The sequence below is a fragment of the Schistocerca serialis genome, chromosome 9, assembly GCF_023864345.2.
Source record: "Schistocerca serialis cubense isolate TAMUIC-IGC-003099 chromosome 9, iqSchSeri2.2, whole genome shotgun sequence".
NCBI classification, from domain to species: Eukaryota; Metazoa; Arthropoda; class Insecta; order Orthoptera; family Acrididae; genus Schistocerca; species Schistocerca serialis.
This window is the reverse complement of record NC_064646.1, coordinates 165,997,552-166,013,203: the sequence shown is the minus strand read 5'-3', so window position 1 is coordinate 166,013,203 and position 15,652 is coordinate 165,997,552. Positions and strand designations below refer to the sequence as shown.

General features: G+C 39.3%; 1 protein-coding gene across 2 annotated transcripts in view; it reads right to left on the bottom strand.

The window, feature by feature from the left end:
* Positions 1-15,652, bottom strand: part of LOC126419269 (oxysterol-binding protein 1) — a 297,237-nt gene that overhangs the window by 211,128 nt on the left and 70,457 nt on the right. For both annotated transcript variants that reach the window (XM_050086426.1, XM_050086427.1), the window contains one exon: positions 5,233-5,489. In XM_050086426.1, the coding sequence (XP_049942383.1) occupies positions 5,233-5,489 (257 nt within the window). The remainder of the gene's footprint in view (positions 1-5,232; positions 5,490-15,652) is intronic.

The following is a 15,652-nucleotide window of genomic DNA, read 5'->3' as shown; positions in this document are numbered from 1 at the left end:
ACACAGATACACACTTGGTTTGAAACAAGTGATGACTTGGTATTATGTTTCTGGTTCATCAAGCATCTAGCATCAAGAACAAAACTTTTTCTCTTTATTGACTTCCTTATATTCTTACTTTCCACTTTATTGTTGAAAGTTTGTTTTGACCTGTCTACATCTACACCCATCTGAGACTCACCTTTTCTAAATGAAGCAACATGTCACACTTAAAGCGGTCAGATGAAAATCTAAGCCTCTCCTTTCTGTTATCTCTCTTTATGCTCTCTCATTAACCTAGCCAGATCTTTTCCTGACCTTCTGTACTACATCCTGAAGAGCAGCAAGTTACACTCCCGCCCCAACATCCTCTATCTGTTGTATATCTTACAAAACCAGTGAACAGTTTCATTTACTTCCACAATTGGTTCAAATGGTTCTGAGCACTATGCGACTTAACTTCTGAGGACAGAAGAGAACTTAGAACTTAGAACTAATTAAACCTAACTAACCTAAGGACAACACACACATCCATGCCCGAGGCAGGATTCGAACCTGCGACCGTAGCGGTCTACTTCCACAATTCCCATACTCATGTATGTGGACCACTGGGGAGTGCCACATAAAAAAAAAGTGTTAGCATGCAGACATGTTTTTTTGGCCAGAAATTGATGGGCAAATAGCGCAAGTTATTGCAGATTGCCCTTAGGGTGCCAATATGACAGCAGTTGCCTACACAGCCTGACAGTTGAGCCCCCTGTCTGAATTAATGAACATACAGGCCAGAATGCAATGGTCCGCCTGCCATTTGTGTATTGCTATTTGCATTGTACCTCGTCTTTCTTGGGTTAGAACACTTTTCCTTGGGGGGGGGGGGGGGGGGGGGGATTTTGCCTCAGTGGGAACAGGGCAAGCAGTAACTCTCCATTTAAAAAAATTGTAGAGTGGCAATAAATTGTTTAATGGTGATAAATTTTTTTACTTTTTTATCTCAAATGTTCAGAAGTAGTTTCTTAATGAAACATTTCGTTTTTTTTACTTTCAACCTACTTATTAACACTGTATTGCTGCATTAGCTTTAAGAATGAAAATTTTTGGGGTTTGATCGATTCTTACTTGAACCCTTTTTATTTTCGTCTATTGGTTCTGCTTAATGATTCAGTGTAATGACTGTTTTAATTTTTGATTCAGAACATATAAGGCGAGAGAACAGGAGACAGGAGCAGTAAATGATTTTTCAGTTTTTGTAAAGCGAAACATGAGATATCACTGTCAACTATCTCATAAATCATCAAAGTTTTGAAAGAATTTTGAAATCCAAATACAGTTTTCTCGCTTCTGAAGCGGCACACAGATATGCTTCGACTCGCATACTTGTAAAAAAAGTGATTCAACTTCATCACAGAACATAAACTTTTCCAGAACATATAAGGCTTTTGCCATTCACCTTCTATGATGGACCCCCTTGAAACACAGAAAGATAATCCACAAGACAGTTCTTTCATGTTTTCAATCAAATGACACACATCTCTAAAAGTACAAATATTTTACATTTTTTTGAAAGAAGCTAATGATTTAACTAAAAATTCATTCAGTATGACTTTCATGGACAACTTTTTCCTGCTCTTTTCTGTAGTAAGTTAGATGACTGCAATATGCATGGAATTATCAGCACTGAACTAGTAGTGAACTTCAATTGTCTTTCATTTTCAAATATATCTGTGTGTGAAATTTATATTTTAAGTGCATTAATATGAAATTAATGAATTGTTGATTTTCATACTCTATTCGCTCTCGTCTGCGGTCGCTCAGAAGTTCTCTTTGTCAAACAACCGATGACTGATTCCATACACGGCCCATGGCGTCCCTTTCAACTGGTGACTGATCAAAAACTGTTCTTGTTTTTTGACTATAAAGATCTTCAAAGCTATGATGTATGCTACACTGTGGAGGTTTCACTTAGGAAGTTTCAATGATCTCTCAACATATTTACTTAGTTGCCCTTGTTGCCGATACAAAGTTTCTAATTTTAGTATGGAATTTCTCTGCCCCTTTTGTGGGAAGACGCGATTTCTCCAAATCTTCACTTTCCACACTTTTAGTGTGGCGCTTTGTAGCACAGTTAATTTACACATGCACAATATAACAGATATTAATAAACTACGACTGGGAAATGAAAGTTTACTTTCAATTATTTCATATAACTAAAGCAGACATGAGTACATATTTTCTGTAAACAAATGGAAAACTAAGACACTGTACCAACTGCTATTACGAGCTTGCCTCAAAAGTGAATGATGGCTGTGGTGGTTTGCGCTGTGTCGTAAACAAGTTTTGTAATCCGTACTTCCATTCAGTCAGCTACAACCTCTCTCTATATGGTTTACGGTCACTGGCCCTGTCACTTCAGCCAACTAATGCAATAGTTTCTAAATATGCATTCAGCTGTGGAAATTCAATGAATTTACCATACAGAAGTAATAATTGTATATACTTGATGTTTTTTCTGGAAAAATTATCTAAAATCCATGCAGCAAGCACAGTTACATAAAAAATGAACAGTGAATGAGTAAAATGAATGGTTCAAAAAAAGAATGATCACCAGTGAACTATTTCCCAAAGACATCACATGATAATGCCATGGCCCCTGCTGTTTTTGATGTAATTGCTAATGAGATGCCTCATAAGTGAGGATATCATCGTATAGCCAATGCAATCTACAGTGACAGTTCCAAGTATGGGGAAAATATGGTGGCAACACCACCACCACCACCACCAGCACCACAGAAGATTTCGAACCTACCTCTCTTCTTAAGGGCATAAATGTTTTCCATTCTTCATAAAGAGAATACAATCGGACATCTACCTCTACATCTACATCTAAATAGATACTCCACAGTCCACCATACAGTGTATAGCAGAGAGTACTCCATACCACTGCTTGTCATTCCCTTTCATGTTCCACTCACAAATAGAGAGAGGGAAAAGCGACTGTCTAAATGCCTCTGTATGAACCCTAATTTCTTGTATCTTATCTCCATGGTCCTTAAGCGCAAAATATGTTGGAGTCAGTAGAATCATTCTGCATTCAGCTTCAAATGCCAGTTCTCTAAATTTTCTGAATAGCGTTCCTCGAAAAGAATGTTGCCTTTCCTCCAGAGATTCCCATTTGAGTTCCTGAAGCATAACCGTAACCTCTGCATATTGTTCGAAACTACCAGTAACAAATCTAACAGCTCACCTCTGTATTACTCTGATGTATTCCTTTAATCTGACCTGGTACAATCCCAAACACTCCTTTACAGATGAACCACACTATCCTAGAATTCTCCCAATAAACTGAATTCAACCATTTGCATTCCCTACCACAATCCTCATAAGCTTGTTCCATTTCATACTGCTTTGCAATGTTATGCACAGATAGTTAAACAACGTGAGTGTGTCAAGCAGGACCCTACTAATGCTGAATCCCAACATTATGGGTTTGTCTTTTTTATTTATCTGCATTAACTTGTATTTTTCTACATCTAGAGCTAGCTGCATTCATAATACCAACTAGAAACTTTGTCTAAGTTATCATCTATTGTCCTACAATCACTCAACTTCGACACCTTACCATACACCACAGCATCATCAGCAAATAACCACAGACTGCTGCTTATCCTGTCTGGCAGATGATTTATGTATATAAAGAATAACAGTGGTCCTATCAAACTTCTATGAGGTACTCCTGACGATACCCTTGTCCGTGATGAATACTCACTGTTGGAAACAACATACTGGGTTTCATAATTTAAGAAGTCTCCAAAGCCACTCCCATATCTATGAACCTATTCCATATGCTCACACCTGCAAGATGCACCATGTCAAATGCTTACCAGAAATTTAGAAATATAGAATCTGCCTGCTGCCATCACTTATAGTTCACAGTAGTCACGTGAGAAAATAGCAAGCTGAGTTTCACGCGAGTGACGGTTTCTAAAACCATGCTGATTCATGAACATAAGATCCTCAGTCTGAAGAAAATTTATTATACTTGAACTGAGAATGTGTTCTAAGACTCTGCAGCAAACCAATGTCAGGGATACTGATCTGTAATTTCATGGGTCTGTTCTTTTGCTCCTCTTATGTACAGGAGTCACCTGCACTTTTTCCAGTCACTTGGGACTTTGTGCTGGGTGAGAGAAGTGCGATAGATGCAAGCTACGTAAGGGGCCAATGCTGTAGGGTACTCTTTGAAAAAGCAAACTGGGATTCCATATGGAGCTGGTGACTTATTTGTTTCCGACTCTTTCAGTTGGTTCTCTATGCCAGGGATCCTTATTACTATGTCATCCATAAAAGAGTCTGTTTGATGGTCTTTCAGTTGTTTCTCTGCATCAGCAATGCTTATTACTATGTTGTCCATACGGGGGGCTGTTTAATGGTGTAACAGATAATCTTTTCCCAGCCTCCATTCTAAACTAGAAGGCAGGATGGAGAAATACTGTGTCATTGATATGAGTAGTAGTTGATCACATAAGCATATCAACATATCTACACCATACTTTGGATCTACACTCAATTTTCCTAAAACATCCTACAATGAAAAGTGGCAACTACAGAAATAATAGAATTTCCAGTTCTTCTTATTGTTCATAAAGCTCACTGATTTCAATAAAATACCTGGTTGTCAGACACAAAAGAACAACCTGCTCATGTTGCCAAGGGCAATAGTACTGGGAAATTCCACAGAAACTTTTGGTGATGTTTGAGAAAAATGACATTCAAAGTTGTCCATTTCATTATTTGTAATTTCTGAGTGCTTAATTCTGTCAATGGTGTATGTCAAATCTCGCGGTTGACTCACACAATTTGTAAGTCTGATGAGAAATCAATCCCTTTGAAATGTGATTTACAAATTCACTTGACAGGAATAGAAGCCTGCACATTTTTATCAAAATGGTAGAGCTCGGATAACAGAATGCACAGCATACGAGAACAAATTAGAATTTTCCAACTGCTAAAGCAGTCATAACTAATGCCAGTAAGCTGTCAAACACAACTTCATTATGCACAGACATAAAGGAAAGTGACAGTGTTGGTCACTAACCTAAATGAAAGTACCGAAAAGTTATAAGGATATTATAAGAGAAAATATATAAACTGAACAATGATTTTCAGATAACAGTAATTACATTTTTCACATATTATTAATGGGTCTTTCAAATTTGATTTGTTTTATTGCATTATGCTTTTTTTTAAAAAACTTACATTGATCATGGCATTGGATGTTATCCGGAAAAGTGTTGCCCTCTCATTAACAGACTTTAGTTTAGCTGAAACATCTTGAGTTGAATCTAGTGTCTCTAGTTCAGAAAGGGAACGCTGGAGGGCACCTCCATGTTTAGTGATGAGTTCGCTGCATGTCTGCAAGTCTTCCAACTTAGCTGCTAATGTTTTTATCACAGTTTCCATGTCACTTTTCTGGCTTGTTGGACCTGTCTCATCAAACACTTCCTCTTCTTCCTCTGCAACAACAAATAAACAGCTGCAGGTTTGTGTCAGAGTCAGATACCACTCAAAACATTGGCAGCAAAAACATTTCAAGATGCTGCTAGGCTACTTTTATTCACTTGACCAATTTCGATATTTTAAATCTAATTTTAAATTGGTATCTCTACAACAAAAAAAGATCCCGTAAGATGATGCAGTACGAAACATGGAAAATGTACACTGGCAATTATGACACATATAGTAACTTCAAACCACAATGTTCTACAGCAAATTAAATAAATAAATAAATAGGTAGAGTCCAGCGCTGAACATTCTTTTTTATTCTATGTACAAAGAATGCTAAGACATATGGTGAAGGATGAAAGTGTATACGTAACAATAATTAAACACCAATTTGACTGGATGATGTTCAAATGTTGAATCACTAAGAGAATGCTAAATCACAATACAAAATCAAGCTATCCCTAAAACTGACAGTGGTCATTATTGTTGTCAAGGAAATAACTGTACAGTAGTTCAAGGCCAATGGGATGACACTGGGCTAGTAAAAACTCACTCAACTACTATACATAATATTACAAATTAAGGATTAGTTTGCTTTGTGAAACATCTGCTTCTATGCTTCTCTGTGACAGCAGTCTAATAGCAGAGGCGATATCCATAAATGAAGGTAAAAATTAACATCTGAGTGAGACATGTACAGGGCTATTACAAACGACTGAAGCGATTTCATAAATTCACTGTAGCTCCATTCATTGACATATGGTCACGACACACTACAGATACATAGAAAAACTCATAAAGTTTTGTTCGGCTGAAGCCGCACTTCAGGTTTCTGCCGCCAGAGCGCTGTCATAACAGTGCAACGACACTTCAGGACGAAGTTCAACAAAGATCCACCAACTGCTAACTCCATTCAGCGATTGTATGCGCAGTTTAAAGCTTCTGGATGCCTCTGTAAGGGGAAATCAACGGGTCGGCCTGCAGTGAGCGAAGAAACGGTTGAACGCGTGTGGGCAAGTTTCATGCGTAGCCCGCGGAAGTCGATGAATAAAGCAAGCAGGGAGCTAAACGTACCACAGCCGACGGTTTGGAAAATCTTACGGAAAAGGCTAAAGCAGAAGCCTTACCGTTTACAATTGCTACAAGGCCTGACACCCAATGACAAAGTCAAACGCTTTGAATTTTCGGTGCGGTTGCAACAGCTCAGGGAAGAGGATGCGTTCAGTGCGAAACTTGTTTTCAGTGATGAAGCAACATTTTTTCTTAATGGTGAAGTGAACAGACACAATGTGCGAATCCGGGCGGTAGAGAATCCTCACGCATTCGTGCAGCAAATTCGCAATTCACCAAAAGTTAACGTGTTTTGTGCAATCTCACGGTTTAAAGTTTACGGCCCCTTTTTCTTCTGAGAAGAAAATGTTACAGGACACGTGTATCTGGACATGCTGGAAAATTGGCTCATGCCACAACTGGAGACCGACAGCGCCGACTTCATCTTTCAACAGGATGGTACTCCACCGCAATTCCATCATGATGTTCGGCATTTCTTAAACAGGAGATTGGAAAACCGATGGATCGGTCGTGGTGGAGATCACGATCAGCAATTCATGTCATGGCCTCCACGCTCTCCCGACTTAACCCCATGCGATTTCTTTCTGTGGGGTTATGTAAAAGATTCAATGTTTAAACCTCCTCTACCAAGAAACGTGCCAGAACTGCGAGCTCGCATCAACGATGCTTTCGAACTCATTGATGGGGACATGCTGCGCCGAGTGTGGGAGGAACTCGATTATCTGCTTGACGTCTGCCGAATCACTAAAGGGGCACATATTGAACATTTGTGAATGCCTAAAAAAACTTTTTGAGTTTTTGTATGTGTGTGCAAAGCATTGTGAAAATATCTCAAATAATAAAGTTATTGTAGAGCTGTGAAATCGCTTCAATCATTTGTAATAACCCTGTACATCACCTACTGACCTGATGAGAGGCTAGCTAAGTACAAGGCAAAAGCATAATGAATAGGACACTGAGTCTGATCAAATTTTATTGGCAACACAGTTGGATCAGATGGTAACACATCATACAACAGGTTTTTATGTGCACACCTAGATATCAAAATAGGAATAGATATACAATATGTTCCAGACTGGATAAAAATCAGGAAATGTGACTTCAACTGGACTCATCACAAAAGTCTAGCAATTTTAAATCTCAAACCTGTAGTGTGATTTAAAGTATCCTAACAACAGCTATGGAGAGGTCAATCATTTTCTTCCTGTAATATTTTGACTGTGGGTCCTCACAAGTACCATCAAGATTGGGGAAAAAACTTTGCAACAACAAAAATATTATCTGAATACTAAATTTGCATTTTCATACTTCACCATAAATACAATCAATTCCAATCTACCCTCACCAACGAACAATGGAAGTTGCTGAGCTGGGCTGGTTGATGTGTCTAAGCAATACAAATAGCTGTACTGTAGGTACACAACAATGGAGGGGTATTTTTCATGAGGGCATGCAGCTATACTAAATGACTTAAGGATATGGCATACTCTTGAGTAAAATGTTCCACAACTAAAACAGTCCCCCATTCAAATCTACAAACAGGGATTACTAAACAGAAGGTCATCACCAGGAAAAACTAGCAGTCTATGGATCAGGGTGTGGATGTTACAAGCTATTCATCAGGTAGGTAGATAGAGAATTTAAAATGGGAAATGGATAGGTTGAAGTCAAATATAGTGGGAATATGTAAATAGCAGTGGCAGTGAGAACAGGACTTCTGATCAGGCAAGTACAGGGTATAAATATAAAATCAAATAGGGATAATGCAGGAGTAGGTCTAATAATGAATGAGAAAATATGACTATGGGCAAGCTGCTGCAAACAGAATAGCGAAAGTGTATTCATAGCCAAGATAGAAACAGCCAACAGCCACCACAATAGTACAAGTTTATATGCCAACTAGACATATATGAAGAGACTGAATAAATGTATAATGAGATAAAAGAAACTATTCAGATAGTTATGAGAGACAAAAATTTAATTATCATGGGAGAGTGGATAAGAGTAACAGGAAGATACCAGAAAGGAGTTGGAGAACACAGGCTGGGGGCATAGCAATGAAAGGAGAAGCCGCCTGCTACAATTCTGCACAAAAAAGAGGTTAATCATTGCAAATACTAACAGTAACGAAAGAGATACTAAGAACTGGTATGTTATAAGATTTGATGGAGATTTAGAAACCAGACTTTAAACTGCAAACTCTTTCAGGGGTACACAGTCATAATTTATTGGCTAATACACTACTGTTTGGAAAAAGTGAAACACTCAGATTGAGAGATGTGGTCATAATGAAATTTATTCATAATTTATTCCCCTAATTTGAAACATGATACTACACAAATGATTAGCATTACAGAACGGTAACTGCACAGTGACTGCGGAAATTCAGTATGCAGTAGTGCCACCATGTGCTGCAATCAGAGCTGCTAGACGTCATGGAATGGAACCAATGAGCACATGAAAATGCTGATGGGAAATACTTTGCCACACAGTTTGTAGGCACATACACAAAGCTATGTCAGGACCAAAATGAACAAACTACCAACTGAGAATATCCCAGACGTGTTAGATGGGTGAAATGTCCAGCAAATGGGCAGGCCAGGGAAACAATATTGCCCACGATTCTTCGAAGAAAGTTGCACATTTTGTAATCTCCCCATGGAAAATTACCCTCTACCACACAATAATTAATAATGGTCAATCAAATCATCCACATTTATTTACGTTTGAAAAGTATCTGATCAGATTTTCTAGTAATATATGCGCCGACAGCTCGTCGATGCCAAGGTATTTTTCTAGTACGTTTATTCTTTGGAACAACAGAGGTACAGAAATGTATGCTCCATGGTTATTATAGAGAGAGAGAGAGAGAGAGAGAGAGGAACAGCTTCGGAAGTATCGGTTGGAAGATTGTCGGATTGCTAAAGGAGATTTATTTACTCTTCTTCGCGCTAAAGCGAGCTAGGAAAGTTTGTGCCGATAGCGTGATAGATAAAAAGAAAAAAAAACCTGTAAAAGAAAATTACATGAGACTTGGAACCAACACAAAACGGAACATGTACAGAAATGGATTCAATATACAATTTTCCTCAGAAATAAGGTTTGTGACCATTTTATTCTAGAGTGAATGACGAATGAGTTCTCTGTCTGAATCACTGATGATTGTCTGGGCCCTGTAATTAATTGGGAAGTTTCAGCTGTGACGAAGAGAGCCTGCAATCTCTGAGTTTTTATAAATCGTCCAAAAAGGCTTCGAGCACATCTGAAATTTTGGATCTGTCGTAAAATGAACGAATTGTTCAAACGATCGATTTTCCCAACTGAATGCAGCGCTTAATAATAATAACAAATGTAAAGATCTTTTCCAGCAAGCCAGCCGCTGAACATTAAGACGAAGGGCTCCACCAGAGGTTCTACTAGGCTGATTTCACGTAAATAATATAGTTAAACTGTACATAGATAAAGGAGAGAGAGAGAGAGAGAGAGAGAGAGAGAGAGAGAGAGAGAGAGAGAGAGAGAGCGAATGAAATTCGAGAAATTACTCAGAATCCTCCATTAGCATAATTGTTTGTCTGTCTTTTCACGGATCAGCCTAATAAGAAAACACGAAGCCCTAACTTTATTGTACCGATTTATGCGTGAGGGTGAAAGAGCGATAAAGGCGACAGATACACTTCTGTACAGACAAAACATTACACCAAGTTAGCGGCAAGCTGCATTCACATAGACTTTCATCATTTACAGAGTAGAATTCATTATAATGGCCAATCCGTGACAGGACACGTTTTTGGACGTTGTTAAAATAATTTTGTTCTCTGTTTCATGTGAACTACGACGAGACAACTTAACTTGGAAAAGAGAAGAAATACTCGCAGTCATATAAAGTGCATCTACAAATAAAAGCAGCACGCTGGGCGCAGAAAAAAGGCCAGATCTATAATTTTTTATTAAAGCTTGCTAGTATTGAGGAAGTAGACGTAGAGTTGAACATTTACTGATTGTGTTCATGCTAGATGTAGTTTGATTGACCTGCCCTAGTTGCATTTGCCTGTATAAGTACTATAAAAAAGTAAACACAGAAGTATTCTTGTGTGAAGGGAGAGATATATACATATTGACTGTAGGACATTTATATGGTTTTAACTAGGGCAATGTTTAAGATGAGTCAAGCAGAGCAGAGCAACACGCAACAGCCTTCAGCTGTTAGCACTGATGATAATGATGTAGTAAGAAGTGTTGTAGAACCGATCGCTACAGATAGCACAATAGAACGCCCTGTAGACACGGCTGGAGATGTAACAGCAGGTATGCAACATGGATTAGATCCAGTAGTACTTATCATGAGACAGATGCAAATGATAACCGAGAGTATGAATAATATGAAAACCGACATTAACGCGAAATTAGCCTCAGTTACTGAAGGGCAAAATCATTTGAATACAAAATTAGCCTCAGTTACTGAAGGGCAAAACCATTTGAATACAAAATTAGCCTCAGTTACTGAAGGGCAAGAAACTCTGAAAATTGACATTAATTCGAAGTTAGCCTCAGTTACTGAGGGCCAAAATGATTTGAACGCGAAATTAGCCTCAGTTACGGAGGGGCAGGAAAATCTGAAAGCTGAGATTAAGCAGCAGTTACACGACAGTTTTTCCGAATTAGAGCAGCGGATAGAGGCGAAGACAAAGGAACTTAAAGATCAGGCCGAAGAGACGGAACGAAAATTAACTGCACAATTAGAATTGGTTAAAGCTCAATGTGAGGAATCTACTCAACGCGTACGTGTAGAAATGAAGGAGTATGTGGCTATTAAGATAGATACCGTACGGGAACAGGTGGAAATGGTTCCGCAATTAGTACAAAAGCAAGATGCCATGTCATGTGCAATTGGGCAACTTCCTGAATTGGCACGTACGCAGACGAACCTAAAGGAAAGTGTGGAACATCTGACAGAACGTCAAGACGTTATAGATCACCAGATTAATGTATTAACGGGTAAATTATCCGAAATCACATTAGAAAACAAAAGGCTAATGTGTGAAAACGTTGAGCAAAATGTTAAAGCAGCATTCCAGAGTCTATGTGGCAAACAGGAAGAGAATTTGTTTGCGAAAGGACTTGAGCAAGTGCGACAGCAGTTAGGGGCTGATTTCGAGCATTGGAAACAAACGATAGCAGAGTCGATACGCGTTTCACAACAAGGCTCAGAAAAAATGAATACAGGCCAGCAGCAGAAGTCGGCAGCGACGATAGAGCCAGTTACTGCACATTCGCACACAATACCGACTTGTGTGAGTAACTCGAATATTAAATTGCCACGAGCTAGTTGTTCGCGTGAAGTTTTATCTGACGGAGATTACGAAAGCCTTTGCCATGCCGAAGAAAAAATGATAAAGCATCGGCAATTCCAGATTTTTAACACTGACAAAAGGGGGGTCCATCCGATTGTTTTTATCCGGAGTTTTAGAGGAGTGCTACCCAGAAATTGGTCGGAGTGGCAGAAGATCAGTTTCGTTACGGGGTATATACAAGGTTCGGGGGCGATCTGGGCCTCCGACATGACTTCTGTTTGCTCGACCTATGACGATTTTGAGAAAGCGTTTTTAGCAAAATTCTGGTCAGAAGGGGTACAGGAACGCCTAAGGCAGGAGGTGCTCTACCCAGAGCCTTTCTCTTTTTCAAAAGGAAGCCTTAGGAAGTATTTTGAAAAATATATAAATAAAACTAGATATTGGGACAGATCTATGCCTTTGCCAGACATAATAAACATACTTAAGGCAAGATTACCAACTAACATCCGGAATCAATTAATTTACGGCAATGATAAAGACCTGGAGTCGTTCCTCACGACGTTAGATCATATAGACATTATAGAAGAGAACAACCAGAAAGCCCGTAACAACAGATTCCAATATAGGGAGATAGAACCTCCGCCAAATGGTAGGCAAGGGAACGCACAGAGATCGATAAATAGTGGAGAAACCCCTCAAAATCTCAATAATAATACCGGCAATAGTCTTGCGAGGGGCTATCCAAGGAACAACAGGAATGGGAAAAGATACAATCCCGTATGGGGAAACGAAAGGAATTTCAGACCGCAAGCCTGGAACAACAACGGTAATAGAAAGTGGAATCAACCGGGGGGAATAAACTCAAATAACCAACATCAGTGGGGATGGACATCTACGAATCAACCGGTAATTACCGAAGTGACGGACGATGTCAACCACCAGACGAATCAAAATCCAACAAACTTGTTAGGACCCACTCGTGCCCCGGAGGAGCGGTCAACAATTGGTTGAGGGGCAACAGGATATGTGTACCCATGCTAACGTATAATGATGGACGATTACTGGCAGATGAATTGACCGAGGACTTAGAACTCCAAGATGAGGATAAGGAACAGGTGGCAGTAGCCGAAGTGCAAGTCATTTTGGAGACTGTACCTATAGTGGCGGTTTTGGACACAGCTGCAACCACGAATGTTATTTCGGAGGCTCTATTCAACAAGATCAGAAATATAAGACAAGTACCAATTTTTCCAGTTCAAAATTGTAGAATAATAGGCGCCGTTGGGGCTAGATCGGCTAATGTAAAAGTGCAGTCACTACTTAGTGTAGAAGTCGGAAATGTAGCAATATTAAGCACATTCCTTGTTGTAAAAAATTTGGTGGTAGACCGCATTATAGGTGTCGACAGCCTACGTCAATACGGATGCAGAATAGATTTTAAAACAGAAAAAATTTGGTTAATTGTAAATAAACAAGAAATTGAGTTGGACTTGTTGAAAAAGGAAAGCCTTACCAGAAAATATAATAGTGGGATCAGTGTGCAAGTAATTAGGACTGCAAAAAATTCTAAACAGCACGTAAATAATGAGTTCCAAGTGAAAGGAGATTTCGGTCAATTAGTGTATGAGAAGTTAAATGAATCTGACTGCATTATTGAAGAGCAGAAGAAGCAGCTCAAAGAATTATTATTAGCGTATGAAAACGTGTTTGACGAAAGGCCAGGAGTTATTAAGGGATACATATGCCATCTCTACGTTAAGCCACACGAAACGTATTGTAGGACTTTCTATCCTGTTCCCTGGAGGTTAAAGGCTCAAGTTCAAAAAGAAATAGATCGCATGTTGAAATGGGGTTTGATCGAACCCTCTACAAGCCCATACTGCTCCCCATTGTTGGTCGTGCCAAAAGCAAATGGAACTGTGAGACTGGTACTCGACGCCAGGGAAATAAATAAAATCATAATTCCAGTGAGAACACATTCGGAAAACATAGACGAACTGATACAACGGTTCCAGGATGTCCAATATTTGACGAGCATCGATTTGCGGAGTTCGTATTGGCAGGTCAAGCTGGATGAGTTATCAAGGAAATATACAGCTTTCATTTATGCCGGAAGAAGTTACCAATTTACTGTAGTTCCTTTTGGACTCAACATTAGTGCTGGAATCTTTATAGCAGCTCTAGATTATGCTCTAGGCCCAGAACTAAGAACCAGGATAACAGTATTTGTTGATGATATGCTTATTGCATCGAAGACCTGGGAGGAGCATATTACCTTACTGAGTCGGGTGTTGGACGTGTTCAAAACCATGGGAATAACTGCTAACCTACAGAAATCCCATTTTGCACTAAACAGAATGAAGTTCCTGGGGCATATAGTTGACGCAAAGGGAATTTTACCGACCAAGGAGAAGCTAATTGCGATTAGTAAGTTTCCAACACCGAGAAATAGGAGGCAATTAAAAGGGTTTATGGGTCTTGCCTCATTTTTTAGAAGATTTATAACGAATCAGGTCATGAATGCAGCAGCTCTGAATAGTTTGCTGAAGAAGGATGTGCCCTGGCTCTGGACATTAGAGTGTCAAGAAGCATTTGAAGAGATAAAGAAGCAATTAGTAAATGCACCGCTTTTGTACCATCCGGACATGCAAGAGGAATTCTGCTTGTCAACAGATTCGTCAAATGTGGGTCTTGGAGCGTGCCTTTTCCAAGTACGCAAGATAAATGGACAGCTTACCTTTTGTCCTATTGCGTTTGCTAGTCGTGTTTTGTCCAACTGTGAACGAACGTACACGACGACAGAATTAGAGGCTCTTGCGGTCGTCTGGGGATTTAAAAAATTTCATTATTATTTATATGGGTCGAAGACTATCGTGTATTGCGATCACCAATCATTAACGTTTTTACAAACGTGTAAACTGTTACACCCCAGACTGGCTAGATGGACGCTCGCTCTGCAACAATACCAGTTTAAGATCGTACATGTCTCAGGGCAGCAAAACATTATTGCTGACGCTCTATCAAGGTCACCGCAGGGTTTAACAAAAGAGATTGAAGTAAATAATTCCTCAGAATTCCCTGTATCGCTGCTGCAGGAAAATCCATTTAAGACGTACTACGTCAATTTGTGTGTGCATATGGCCCAGTTACAGAAAAAGGATGCTCAATGGGGAAGTGTCATTCAAAGGTTACAACAGCAACCTTCGGATCAGATGGCAAACTATTAAAAACTGGTAAATGGCGTATTATTTTTCCGCTGTGGAAGGCCAAACAAAGTCCGTTGGTGTGTTTGTATACCTGAGGCACAAATAGAGAAACTTGTATGGTTCAGTCATTTAACCTGGGGACATTTCGGTGCTACAAAATGTGCAGACAAAATAAGTGGGTACTGTTATTTTCCCAACATAAAGCGCAGAGTGCATGAGGTCTTAAAGAGATGCATAATATGTCAAAAAACAAAGCCGGATTCGAAAGGGACTAAGCACCCATTATGCTCAATATTAGTACAAGAACCAAAAGAATTAATTTCATGCGATCTGTGTGGACCGTTACCTACTTCAAGAGGTGGTGTTAAATATGTGTTGGCATTTCTCGATGTGTGTACGAAATACGTAAAGCTATACCCGATAAAGGCGGCTACAGCCAAAGTAATTGTATTAAGATAGATAAGGGATTATCTTCCACATGTGGGTACACCTAGGGCGATCATAACAGACAATGCTAAAATATTCACGGGACTCCGATGGAAGCAGACTTTGTCTCAAGTCGGTGTGAAACATATACTAACATCATTTTACCACCCACAAGGCAAT